The sequence below is a fragment of the Botryllus schlosseri genome, chromosome 9 (genome assembly GCF_051294905.1).
Source record: "Botryllus schlosseri isolate E-star chromosome 9, Bs_hap1, whole genome shotgun sequence".
NCBI lineage: Eukaryota > Metazoa > Chordata > Ascidiacea > Stolidobranchia > Styelidae > Botryllus > Botryllus schlosseri.
Window position 1 is genome coordinate 11743352 of NC_137244.1, and position 14894 is coordinate 11758245.

The following is a 14894-nucleotide window of genomic DNA, read 5'->3' on the forward strand; positions in this document are numbered from 1 at the left end:
AATATAAATTGTTTGGCAGAGTAAATGTAATGTCGCAGCTCAATGAAAGTTATCGCGTATCAGTCTGCAAGCACAATGAGCTTGTAGATAAGAATAGGCATGTTCTCTCTCGGGTGATTGATGCCATTAAATTTATTGGAGTTCATGAATTGCCCCTTCGAGGCCACGATGAGAAGGAATGCTCTCTCAATAGGGGGGTATTTTTGGATCTAATTAAGTACACGGCTTCCATTGATAGCATTTTGCGCGAACATCTCGACAGTACCTAAGGGTACCTCAAAGACTATTCAAAATGATGTGCTTGATTCGATATATCACATCTATCTACAGCATTTGTTTACCGAGATTGTTGACGCTGAATTTCTATCTATTCAGTCTGACGAAACAACTGACATTACGTGTTTGTCACAACTAGTCGTGATTTTTCGGTTCATGAAATTTGGTATGCCAGTCGAACGATTCCACAGCTTTGTGGCTGTTGACGATCGCACTGCTGTCGGAATTTCTTACGTATTAAAAAAAACATTACAGCCCTATTCAGTTGAGTCGAAACTTATTGCGCAAACCTACGACGGCGCAGCAGTCATGAGCGGATCGCGACATAGCGTACAAGTTTTAATGAAAGAAGTTTACCCGCATGCGCATTTTTTGCATCGCTACGCGCATCAGCTCAATCTTGTAGTGAAAAAAATGTGCTTAGGAATATCTTCTGTCAAGATATTCTTTGCAAATCTTTCAGGGTTCTCCTCCTTTTTCTCTGTTTCGCCAAAGCGATCTGATCTATTGCGCGACATATGCAAGCACCGGTTACCTAGATGCGTATCAACACGGTGGAACTTCCAATCCAGAGTTGTGCAACGAGTGTCAGAGAGTAGGGTGGAGCTTCTGGAATGCTTCTCAGTGATTGAGAGCTCTCCTGTCTGGGATGATACTTCCATACGTGAAGCGGCGGGGCTTAAACGACTCCTGGAAGACGAAGAATTTTTGTTCTTTTTGAAGCTTTTTTGTGACATCTTCATGCACGTCGATACACTGTACAGCACTTTTCAGTCGCGTATGGCCGATGGTACTACTGCGCAATTGTGTATTGCACATTTTTGTGAGGCAATTTCGCATATCCGGGCGAATGTACACTTCGCTGGTGACACAGCGCTTTTACGTCGTGGGATAAGTGTGCAAAACCTGCTTGTTGCGGCTTACGAATGTTGCGATATACTGATGTCCCAAATCCAACATCGTCTGAATAGTGACCAGTTAGTTACTTTCGCCCTGTTAAATCCGAGAAATTTCCCTACCTACAAAATTCATTTTCCTTCTGGACTACTGCGCAGCGTGCCTCGTTATTACCCGATGATCGACATTGCTCGGTTGGAGAGCGAGTTGACTTGTTTGTATTCTAACACATCCTTTTCGGAAATTAAAACCACTAGTGAACTTTCAAAATTCCTAGTTGAAAATTCGCTTTCGATCAACTTTGCTACAGTAACTAGCTTTCTGAATATCATTTTGACCACCCCGATTTCATCCGCGGAATCCGAGCGCAGTTTCAGCACATTGAAACGTATCAAGACCTTTCTCAGAAACAGGATGGGCCAAGATAGGCTTAATGCGTTGGCTGTTCTCTCGATTCACAACGACGTGGTTCTGGGAATTCCAGATTTCAATAAACTCGTTATTGAACATTTTGCTAATAAGAAATCACGTCGCGCACAATACTTATACAAGACATAAATTAATGCTGGTGGGCGGACGACTGTACACATTATGTTCTTTCCGAATAATTTCAATCAAGTGAGCCCAGGTAACTCAACCATGTCTATGGCTAAGGAAAAGTGAGTGGTTTTCATCCTTATTACTCGAGGCACACTGACAGTTAATTTACCGATATATTTTGTTATGGCTATGGAAAAAAAGTGAAAAATTCATCAAGATGAAATAATTTATTCATGAAATTGTTTAATGCGATATGTGCTCGCATTTCAATTTCACACAATGCTTTGATTCCTGCTTGAATGATGGCAGGCAGACTCGTAATTAATCTTCCATGGATAACAGCTGGCTTTTTATAATGTTTTACGTTTATGGGCGCCACCGCTTTGATTGCCTATCCCCTGGTCGTAGCGCATCAGGATCGTGTACCAAACACTTTCGGACGGGCTTAGAAAAACGAGGGCAAATCGATTTGACTCGCTTTCGGGACGAGAATCCTACCATATACAAATCGGGTCGGAGGCGCTGCAGCACTTTACAGAATTGCTGAGCATGGAACGATTAAAACACCACAAGGTGTCATGCGAATGCTCTTTGTAGGTAGTTGGTCTGTGTATTTTTTGGTATAGTCTTACTCGGCGCTTGCGTAATCTCTACCACGAAATCATAACGCATGCTACTAAGGATACCCTGATGATTGATTCGTGGCATGGGAACGATTCTTAGTTCGCGTACATTTTGTAAAATAATCATTTGAATAAAAAACAATGAATAAAACATTTGTTACCGCACTTCAAGTCACGGCACCGGCAAACCTCTCGCGGCACCTACGTTAAAAATCATTGTTTACGGGAAATTCATGTGACCATCATGAACGTTGAAAAACGCTACTGTGACGTCATATTGATAACAAGTCGCTTGCGGCCCTTGCCCCACCACCCGATATTGTCACGAGCCGCCACTGACAATAACATACAGTCACTAAAATTTGACGTTTAGCCATAAGTAGTGAAAAATCTCGGCAGACCGGGGCCGCGGGACACGTAGTCATGTAAAACGGGAAACCGTCCGCGGGTCAGACAAAATCCCGTCGCGGGTGGTTATTTCAATTTTTGATAGTCGTCCGGTCCGTCAATTTTTTTGAAATTTTACCGGTCCGCGAGGTGAAAACGGTCGAGAACCACTGCTATAGCCCACGACAATTATATATCTCTAGATGAATCAAAAACTCTGCTGGCCTCATGGCTGTGAGGAACATGTGTGGTGTGAGTTTGAAGCCCTTTTCTTACAATCATGGTAAGTGACAAGCATGCGTGATGTCACAGTGGCCTGATAGGGCACTGGCTCACACCTAAACAGTGACTCACACCTACTCACTCTCCCCTACAATGCGATGTAAATGAACAGATAGGGGGATGCTGAACGACCAATGCTGCTCGCTGTGTTGACACTAATGCATGTATTTCTCATATTTCAGGCAAATCAACTCAATTCAACATTTACTCAAGATGAAGATAACAACAATAGATGTTTTATTGTTTGTTCCAAATTTAATAGGTATGATTGTATTATGATCTACAATGTTCTCATATGAAGGTGATATCTGGTTTACCTGCTGTTTTTTTGTAGGGCTGGTAATAGGCTTATAATCTGACGATTATTGATTATTGGTAATCAAGATATAAATAGCAAGGTCAGAATCTGAATTGCATAATTACAACAGTTTATCGATTAAAATAGCGTAAGAATTATGGTGAAGTGAAAACAAAGGAGGGTGTCAAAATGATTTGGTGTAGTCAACGACTCAAACTCTTAGAACAGGGGCGGGCAACTTCTCCGGTCGGCGGGCCGGATTAGGAAAATTAGGTACTTGGCGGGCCGGATTGCTGAATCGATACATTATCCACATATACCAGGAATAAATCGTATTTAATGAATGTATTTAAACGACAGCAATGTCACCTCAAAGCCATTTCTCGCCGATAATGACGAAGACAATGTGGATTTGAGAACAGCATTGTCATACAGGCGCCTCCATGTTTGCTTCTCTCTGATCAATTAACACACGGTGCAATCCTTGATTAAGATTTCAAGGCGTTCGATAGGCCCGGTACCCCAAATTGACCAGCATATCAATTCATTAGGGTTGAGTACAACGCAAATGCCGATAATGCAAATCTTCTCGCTTCGACGAGCTTACGAGTGAGCTCCACTCTTGTACGCTGCGCTCACACGTATATAATAACATACAGTCAGGAACGTAACAGCACTTCGTCAGCCCTTTTCCAAAAAACGTGGATATTCGGCCCCCCTAAACGCTAAACGAGCGAAACACGCAAAAATTTCTATAATTCATGATTGAATCGGTCAATAGGATCGAGGATTGCATACATATTGCTATCATTTTTTATCCTCTCTCTGTTCACGTAATCATATTTACCGGTAATAGAGCTGAGTGAGGTGTCTTGGAAAATGTAGGGCCCCCATAATTAAACATCTTCGGGCGGACCCGTTGATATAATGACTTCGTTAAATGATGCTATTTCGTGACCTCCTATCTGCTATGTCAAAAGAGATTGAAATCGCCTAAAATTACAAAACTAAATGACGCACACGATTTCAAATTGATATTTCTTTACTGGCTAATAATTTTTACCTGCTGTATGACATTTGTCTTATGGGGCTCAGAGCGCCAGGATAGGAACATTCGGCGCCAGTCATTTAGGCGCCAATAGACATTTAAACATATGTATAATTGTATATATATATCGAAGTTTTCGGTCAGCACAAGGGCGGTCCATTTCGGCCAATGTCTTGTCGCTGCTGATCGTTCTGGCACACTTCTCGTCGGAGACCCATGTTACAACATGGCCTATAACTTCATATGTCTTGGTGCGTCGTGGCGCGGCAATGGCCGACGCCAAAGTATCCAAATCTATAAATCATGCGTATTTTTGTTGGGGGAAGGGTACTAGTGCGGAGCGGATCGACAAATTCTCTGGTGCGGCTCTAATCCGGTTTGCCAATTCTCTGGTCCGGCTCCGGCCGTATCAGGAAAAAGTACTGATCTGGCTCCGGCCAAAAATGAAAAAGTCCTGCCGGTATGGTACGGTGGTTCCGTGAATTAAAATATGGCTCGTTTCTTTTCCCACCGGCTTGGCGGTTACTTGCGTGTTGTTGGTTGGTAGTTATTTAGTTACAAACGTCATGCTTATCCATAAAGATTCTGGCCTTATCAAAAACGTACTGATCCGGCTCCCGGTCGGGCCAAAATTGAAAAAATCCAGCCGGATATCCAATCCGGCTCCGGTCCATGCTCCGCACTAAAGGGTACCCAATAATGAATGTAATTATCAACGTTAAATCACGCCCAGCGCAAATTTTTTTTGAAAAACATGCATAAATTTATAAAGAAATACTTCATAATTCATTTAAATTCGCGAAATAAATTTGACCCCCTTCGAGCTCAGCTCCCCCAATTCGGGGGCTTGGGTGCGGCAGTTACGGTCTTGCATACAGTCACTAAAATTTGACGTTTAAGCAAGACGTGGAGAATCTCGCCAGACTTGGGCCACAATATCACGTAAGACGGGAAACTGTCCGCGGGCCGGATAAAATCCCGTCGCGGGTCGGATCCGGCCCGCGGGCCGTATGTTGCCCGCCCCTGTCTTAGAAGATGAACTTTCCGAAATCACCTCACATCAAAACAGACATTTCCCTTATCAGTTGCACCATGATAGAGCAATGAATTAATTGTTCATAGTAGTGGAACAATAATTAATATGATGGAAAACTCTAATAGAACTCCGTCTTCAGTGACACACAATACACGGTAACACCATACTACCATACTATGTGTGGGTCGTGGGAGTGCGTTGTATTCATACCGTACTATTATTATCATGCTTATGACGATTCAATGTAATTTGTAACCACAGATTTTGTTGTTATATTCAGGTTATGCTCGGATAATCCTTGCACTGGTGGCGTTTTACGTAATTCAGACAGACTATGTTATGGCATCGGCATGTTACCTGCTTAGTGCATTTCTCGATGAGTTTGATGGACATGCCGCTCGATTGTTCAATCAGGTAAACTGAAATTAATTATGACGATGAGTACTTCTGTGGAGATGAATGCAACCTGATTGCACACAGGAAACAAAATTTGGGGCCATGTTGGATCAGCTAACAGATCGTGCTGCTACTGCTTGTCTTGTGGTAACCCTCTCTTCTTTTTACCCTGACTACGCCTTTTGGCTTCAAATGAGGTAAACTGGCTATTGACGCCTATATAATACTAGCCTGTCGGTTAATTGCGGTGCATAACAGTCTGGCTCTGGATATAGTAAGCCACTGGATGCATCTTCACGTGTCATTGATTGGTGGTGTCAGTCATAAAAGCATTGGACTGGAAGGGAACCCAATTATGCGTTTGTACTACACTTCCCGGGTAAGCAGTTGATCATAATATCATACCAATAAATGCCCTAACAATGCTTGCATGTACACTGTACAGCCGTTTCTGTCCGTGATGTGCATTGGGAATGAATTATTTTTCACCATGCTCTACTTATTGCACTTCACAGAAGGGCCAACAGGTGAGCCTAGTTAATGTCTAGAACCGCAACTAGAACTAGAACTAGTCAATTTTCAAATTCAGCAACTAGAACTAGAACTAGAACTACTCAAAAACTGTTAGTTTAGTCGACCATCAACTAACTCAATGGGTAATTTGTACAAGTCTGTCTGAATAGCCTTACTGGTTGCCCCAGTACAACACATATGGTATGCGCACATGTGGTAGACTTTTGTTTTGTGACTCACTGAAAATTAGGGGCTCCCCGAAGGCTTGTAGATTAGCATAGGGTATACCTGGGCATTTTACGGCCCGCGGGCTAAATACGGACTATATGTGGGAAGTGCGGAGAAAATTTTAAAGAAAAATACAATCTGTCCCAAAAGACCCTACGCCTACTTCATGTTGATTTACGAAATAATTTGTATTCACCTTCGAGCTTTTTCAATTTTGAAAACTTTTGTTTCACTTTTTGCAATAAACTTGATTATAATAATGCACATCAAATTATTTAGCGTGTCACTTTTGACACGCGTGTCAGGGGTAGCCAGTCGCTGGAGTAATCTATATTCATAATAAAGTCGATATAACATGGGTTCATTTAAGTCGGAATTATGACATAAGCACGAAGTCATTCGGCCGAGGCTGCGAGAAAACGAATAGCCTACGGAAAGACTGCCAGCGAAATTACCAAAACAACAGGACGATTTTACCAGGCTACACACCGCTTGGGATAGTGACCAAGCTGCAACATCCCATACATTTTGGTGTCTTAATAGAGGGACGTGTCTATGGGTTGGTGTGATTAAAAAGAGTTAACAATGTTTCTTGTTTACCATTGTTTTGATTAATTACGTGGGATAAATATTATATTTGTAATATGACTCTAAACTCTTAATTGCCTATATAATAACACATCCACCCAAGGGCTTGTGTTAATCACGTAATTCAATGCTTTCAATTTATAAATTATTATAAATTAATACAGTGCCGAATATAGCGCAAACTTTTGACTTTGCTCGCCAGCGTATTTCCTGCCCGTCATTCTCATAAAATAGTTGCCCATCTGTGACGTAGGGGTTCCCAAGTCATTAAAGGTTAAGAACCGCACAGAACTGGATTTCATTCTCCTAGTAAACACATTAATTTTTATTTTATCGGAAATATCAGACATGAATCGTCATTTCAAAAGAATGGACTTTCGAGTCTTAAATGGGAGAGATTCCGACCCCAAAAAGCCACCCGCTGGCTACGCCACGCCACTGTTAGCAGTGATCGCTCTGAGCGAGCAATGGCTGCACAAACATCATTCGACAAAACACCGGCATCCCAATTCGCCCAAAACCACGACACGTGTTTTCTATAGTTGTTCGGCAACTAATATTTTCTTAATGTGCAACTAGAACTAGAACAGGGCCGGCCAACCCGTGACCCGCGAGCCACAGGTGGCCCGCGAGAACGTTTTGAGTGGCCTGCGAGGTAATTTTAGAAATTGGTAATATTACTAAAAATGGATTGCCCAGATTGTGAACTTACATGGCCAACCAAAATCTGATTAGTCTGGCCGCAACATCACTTGGGATGTGACGACTAGAATATCAGTTCCGACGCATCGGCAGAACCATGGGCCAGTAAAATTTTGGTAGATCTTCGTACATTACAATAAAGCAGAATATTCTGCGGTAGATTTATCAATGTGTTGTCGCTCGATTTCTTGCTTTTAATATTGCTACCCCTCCTGAAAATGAAAGAACGCCGAATGTACCATATCAAGTCTAATTATGATCGCGATTACGAGAGAAAGTGTCGTCCAACATGTAACCTTGCGTTTGCGCTCGCCAGAAAGACCGTCGACGATGAAACATAGAATGATTGACGCATGTTGGCCGAAGCTTTCGATATCGATATGTCCAGGCGCCGAACAGTCCAGTTCTTGCAAGCTGAGTCCAGCAATATACGGCAGACCCGCAATATACTCAAGTAACAATAACATCGTTGGCAAGTTTGGCGTGCGGTTAACCCAGTTGGCAGGTTTGGCGTGCGGCAGTTATGGCCCTGTCTAGAATGCAAATCTTCAAGTGCGAGAAATCGTCAGCTATAAAGTTGTGCACTGGTATACTGTGACAAAACAAGCAAATGACGTCACAGTAACAATAAAATTGTTCTCTCACGAGGCCTTTTCATCACAATCGTATCCCAGTATGTGTTCAAAAAAGCAAAAATGAATGTCATCGTGAGTAATAGTAATTACTTATCCATGTAATTGTAATCGGCTACTTTCAGGTTTTGCTGTAATCGTAATCGCGGGATTCAGGATCGAGTAATTCCAATCGATTACATTCATGAAGTAATCACTCAATGTCTGAAGTCATTATTTAAACCTTTTACTAAACAAGCAGAGATCCTGGTTAATCATACTTAAGCACTGTCACGATATTCCTCATAGAAGTCAAGTCGGGTAATTTTCAATTCACCACCGAGTGAATTCCAAGTCAGGGTTCAAAGGTTCGAGTGTGAGTCATTGTGTTTACTGTTCCTTTTCGAGTTGAATCGTGTTCAACTTGCGTTTTAAAACTCTGCTTGGTTTAAATTGAATGCCCCACATTCATAATATAATAGTTTTCCTCACTTTACGTAGTTGCTGGCCCCATTTTAAAAACACCAGTACTGATGGACGAAATATACAATATAGCTTACTATTCTTAGAAGAGCTTCTTGGAGGTGCAGAAATTCGATGTACAATTGAATAGTATATTCATTCAATCTTCATGCGGAACAATCAAAGGCCACAAATTCTGCAATTGGCAAACACTTGCTGGATAATCTCGCCTGTGCGACAGATTTCGCGTCGTCGGACTGGGTAGTTCACTTTTTCATTTGTGGACCTTGGAGTCGAATTTCATCAAAATACACCAGCCAATAAGGCTGTGTCAACAAAAAGAGTTCGTGTACCATCTAAAAATAGTACATTGAACGCTCTCGTATTCGACGTTTCATGCTGGTGACGTCATATTTTGTGATACGATTGTTGATATACGATGTTCTTTTAAATTCTCTACTAGTTGCTGGCGATTACCCCTGACGAGTGTCAGCCGAAAATATTCGGGTTCAATTCAATATGAATATACTATTCAATTGTTCTTAGAAGGTACAGCAAAATTGCTTGTCTTGGCCGTCCGAGTCTCCAGTCGTAGGACAGGTCGAGTCGTGCACAATGACTCGTCGATCGATTACAAGTCGAGTCATTTTCCGTATTTTAGAAAATGACTCAAGTGAAGTTTCCAAAAAGTGACGACTCGAGTCATAAAACTTCCAAAATCGGAAATGTAGAATTTATGTGTTCTGTTGGTGAAAAAATGCCACATTCATTTTAATATGTGACACTCGAGAACGCCTGTGTAAATGTGTTTAATAATACATGACAATGCAATTCGAAAATGGTTATGAAATTTGTCTCAATTTCAGTTGAAATGGTCGACATTGGTCTCACAAGACTTGTGATGTATATCAGCGCACCGATAATGATTGTGAAAACTGCAATAAGTCTCATTCACTTGGTCGATGCGTCCACCAGGCTCGCTGCAATCGATGCTGAAGAAATCTCAAAGGCCAAGTAATTACAGCGATGCTGTGTTGAGTGTGTGATAGTGGTGATGAGTGATTAGTTGGTGTTATACGCATAGGTGGTCAAAGTAGTCTCGAAAACTACTCATGTAGGATTAGAAATGGTGATTTTGGAAGCAGCGCAAAACCACTTCAAGTAGAAGCAGGATTTGCTCGCTTTGATAAATTTTGAAGTGAGTAAGTAGTTATTAAAAGCTATAACACGCTACCATGGGCCAGAGCCTGAAATTGGCATATGCGAAAGATGCAAAGAATTACTTACGACGAATAGCGAAAAAGAAATGAGTCAGTAGTGGAAAACTACTTGGATACTTCGAAAAAGTAGAAGTACTTCGTTACTGACCACCTCTGGTTGTACGTCAAGTTGACAATCATGATATCTTAACGTTACCGATCGCAGATGATGGTCGCAGCGCTGTGCGACATCGTTTGTATTTCAAATCCGTCTTGTGGTTTTGATTTTCTGCTCTTTTTCCAGTTTTGTCAGATGGACACATGTTTCCGGAATCGCGTGTGCTTTAATAGTTTATTGACATTTTTACAGTGACTTGACAATGAATGCTCTTCAAAGAATGGGTAAAAGCTTGTCAATAAAATAACTTATCAAGTAACAGCATGTCCTTGAATTGTAATTGCTACAGATATTTATATGTTTTTCGGGTACCTATATTACTACTTGAATACCGAATGTATCATCAAATGCGTTCAGTCATGACTTTGTGTATGTTTGCAGAGCACATTGCATTTCAGAAATTCGGTATTATATTGTGCTTCGATGTTATGTAGTAGCCTATCTGCCTATGTCATTGCCATCGCTATCCTGTTTTTCCTGATGCAGATTACACTGGTGAACACAATTGTTGTTGACTTGGATCAGACAATTGCTTTCAACTAAATTTTGAGGGATGGATTCAAAAACGACTTACGTTTTTCTCTATCACGTCAAGGTTTTGGGTTAGGCATCCACCGCATTGTCTCATAACCGACATAAAAGCAATATTCTGTGTTTATTGTATAAAACGTTTCAAAAACCATAAGCAGTCGAAAGTAAATCAATAGACTTCAATATTGTGGGGCACTTTCTCCTTGCCCATCGCTGACTATGCCAAGGTTTTCCGGGAGATTATTTAGATATTTTAGTTTTTTTGAATGTCTGCTGTCCAACATAAACATGTGGACCAGGTTGTTGGACCGCAGATCGAGTCCCGAGTGATTCTACGAAAAGTCACGTCTATAAGGTAACACATTTTCAACTACGAATTTATTATTATTGTTATTCGGGAGCTGGAAAAGAGTGGCGCCTGTCACCGTTAGGTCTTGTGCGCCACGACATTAACCAATTATCATGTGAGCTCAGCGCATATTCTACCACGTATTGCAAAATGCTTGGTCATGGTCAGTATGGAACGTTTGACGTGTCCGATAGCCTATGAGGGTATACAGCGAGTCCGTTGTCTGCGGATAGCGACTTACAATATACTCAACTGGCAGTATAGCTGAGACGAACGCCCTGACGAATGAGTTCTTGAATAGCAGTTCAACAGACGACCAATGCCTTTTCCAGATATGTTGTCCGGCTAAATCATACAGTAGGTTTTGTATTACACGTAAGTCTCATATTCTATCTCGGTCAGTATACAATATGCGCTTGGTTTTATACCAAGGGCGAATATAAGTTACGTAAGTGATGTGGTAATATTCCATAACGGATAGAAGAGAGAGAGAGAGAGAGTCAGGGCTCTGCAAGTAGGTCACTGAGGCGAAAAGGAAAATATTCATAGAAATACGAGCACGGCGAAGGAACACGAATCATCAATGGGCCATGTTCTATCAACATGAAAATAGGCAATGTGACGTAATGCAGATCTTTATTCCACCGCATAATAGGAGTTTGAAAATAATGTGAGAGTGAAGTTTGATGAGTAGGCTAGTTTCAGGTTTTGGAGCGATTTCAGAGTTAACTTTTACTTTTCAATTCTGAAAAATGTTATGTGGCACTGAAATATTGCCAAATCTTGAAAATCCGAAATTTCGACGCGGGCCGCGTGTTTGAGACCCCTGGGATAAAGATATGCTTTCTCTTGTAGTTCGTGTTGAAAATATGGTAATGCAATTGATACATGAACTTGGCTATTTCTAGAGTCCTAATATCATATCTTGTATGCTAGGGTTTTTAGCCAACCAACCACGAAGTTGGGAATTTACCATTTTTTCCGGATTTTACTTCAGTATTGTAATTCTGAAAATTTCGAAAAAGTGTCCTCATTTCATTTTTCCAAATTATGGCAACCCTAAATTAAATGCTTGTCACCGAAGGTGGAGCATGACGTGAAGAGAGGACAATAACTTTTGATTGGAGGAACAATTGTGAAAATTGTAATGAACCAAAGGCGAGACTCCTCGTGCATCCTGTCGATACATTAGCCGAGTTCAATACATATAATGAAGTAATAATATAATGAAGTATATGATCAAATTTCACAGAAAACAAAAAATATTTTCCATAAGTGACAATTCACTAGCGAGGGAGTTATAGGAATGCGGAAAAGCGAATAATATGATAACATAATATCACAATACACATTGAGAAATACGGTCACATAGTTCGTTTAGATTTCGAGAAATCTACATTGGTCCGACAAAGAATATAGATATTGGCTATCACCTGAGAAATATTGTTTCCCATATTTTACCTGCTGGTCAGTTCATTTCCTTTTTGTGGTCGTTAATTTCTGTACGCAAAGTACTCTATTTAAAAATTATCTCACCATCCTTTTAACGTGGCTATTTCAATGAAATGGACTAATTTCCAGCTAATCCGCGTCATATCTTTTCTTCGTTTACAGGTGATGTCTTCATCCAAACTCCACCATTGGCGCTTGTCAACATAAAAACGAGTGGAAAAGACATCGCTGCCTGTGCCAGTGTTCAGGCATACCTGGAACACGATTTTTGGTCATGTCAGAGTCACGAAATTTGCCATCCTAAATTTAAAAAATCGCCGAAATTTCGATTTGCGAGAAATCGGCATCCCTGGTTGGAATTGAGTAAAATTTGGTGTGCGTCATTTTTCTGGGCAACCTGACGATATAATCACATCGTCGCATTGGAATCAAAGTGACTTATGTCCAATTTCAAATTTTCAAGGTCCATTTTTGAAACTTGACAAAAGTCAAGTTTTTGAAATTTTTTAATTTTTTTGGCCATATCTTGGCCATGGTTATGTCTGTTTCATTAATTCAAAGTCAATCAGGGACAATATATGGATGAAAGAAGATGAAAACATTACGTAAAGTCAATTTTCTCAAAATGTGTAAAATGGACATAAGTCACTTTGATTCCACTGCGACGACATAGCAAGCAAGATTTGGAAAAAAAGGTTTTTTGAACAGCCCTAATGCATATGCATACTGAAAGATAAAATCGACATGCTACGAAAACGAAGTGGAAGGTGTCGGTGAAATTGATATGTGCGGTACAATAGTGCTCCGGCAATCTCAAGTGCAAGCTCGTGAAAGCTAGTTGAAGTTTTTCGTGGGGGAGGAGGTACATTTCCAGGGTTTTATCGGTATTTAGCGTAGATCAGGGGTCACCAACCCGGTGCCCGCGGGCACCAGGTAGCCCGCGAGGACTAGATGAGTAGCCCGCGAGCCCATTCTAAAAATAGGTGGAATAGCAGCATTTACCAATATTCGTCAGATTATTACCAGTGAGCTTTTAAAAATATAAATTGATTGATTCAGCTATTTTTGTTTAAAACACACTAACATGTGGATAAACACATGAAAATATCTTCAATTACAAATAGTAATATAGATGTATGTGATAGAATCACCAGAAATTCAAGATACGGCGCATTGCCTATAGGTGACATGACGGAATGCGGTCCACGGTCTTCTTGAAATTATGGGGGGTTCCGTTACGATAGCTCGACGACCAGGACAATGCTAAAGTAGTAAACAATATTACTATTCGGACTCAGATAGCCGTGAAGTACTAGCAGATTTTCAGTAACTGTATACCCATCACGTATTGCATCTTTTGCCACAGCTTGTTTTGTTACACTAAACGCAGTTTAATATACCATGTTTCTAACTTTCTGTAATCGTTGCTGCTGTCCGGTATAATGAAATCTTGTCATTTCTGGATGCTGAACAGTAGGAGATTGAAATTGTAACACTGCAAAATGACCCCCACCTCACTGTGCAGAAAATGTTTGGTGCATTGTTGATACGGAAAACTACAGTGGTGTATGCGCAGCAACTATGAAGGTTGCAGGCGTCTATTGTTCGACTTATCGTTGTGAATCAGCCTTTTCGGACATGAACTTCATCAAAAACAAACACAAAACACGCTTAATTATTGCACATCTGGAACACTAACTTAGAATTGCAGTGTCAAGTTCAATACCAGTGTACAACGCAGTAGTTGATATCATACAATGCCAGGCTTTCCACTGACTGCTATAGAAACGAATAACATGATGTCCAGTGCTATGAATATCAAAGCGGAAATTCAGTGTGGCACGGGTAAACGGCGGGAGTAAATAGTAGCCCGCCGCTTCAACCATTACGCAAAAGTAGCCCTCGGTTGCAAAAAGGTTGGTGACCCCTGGCGTAGATGGACTGGAATCGGGGGGTCGAGGTAAATAAAACACTGAGCTATATATGACAAGTATTTTTATGGTGTAGGTATTTCAAAATACGACAAGACTTCGATACAATGAAAAGATAGGAAGGTGTCGAAACGACTTGGAGTAGTCGTTGAGATCAGACACCTGCATGGGCCTAGGCGATGTAAAGGAGGCATACACAGTTACACATTGAATGAAAAAGTAAAAGAAGCGACAAGCGACAAAATGAGGTGGCATGTGACGGTAGGCGAGATCGATATGTCAGGTCGTGTCCGGCGGTAAAGTAGCCGGATAGCCGGCGAGATACTGTTCCATACATTAGGTATACGACATATTTGATAGAGCGATG

General features: G+C 41.0%; 1 protein-coding gene across 2 annotated transcripts in view; it reads left to right on the plus strand.

The window, feature by feature from the left end:
• The window catches only part of LOC145446561 (CDP-diacylglycerol--inositol 3-phosphatidyltransferase-like), a 125387-nt gene extending 114413 nt beyond the window's left edge, over window positions 1-10974 (plus strand). Inside the window, exons 2-7 of one of the 2 annotated variants that reach the window (XM_080324907.1) lie at window positions 3188-3267; window positions 5668-5801; window positions 5868-5980; window positions 6042-6162; window positions 6229-6310; window positions 9754-10974. In XM_080324907.1, the coding sequence (XP_080181033.1) occupies window positions 3219-3267; window positions 5668-5801; window positions 5868-5980; window positions 6042-6162; window positions 6229-6310; window positions 9754-9905 (651 nt within the window). In that variant the 5' untranslated portion in view covers window positions 3188-3218 and the 3' untranslated portion in view covers window positions 9906-10974. The remainder of the gene's footprint in view (window positions 1-3187; window positions 3268-5667; window positions 5802-5867; window positions 5981-6041; window positions 6163-6228; window positions 6311-9753) is intronic. The other variant, XM_080324905.1, reaches the window with a different exon arrangement.
• The last annotated feature ends 3920 nt before the right edge of the window (window positions 10975-14894 follow it).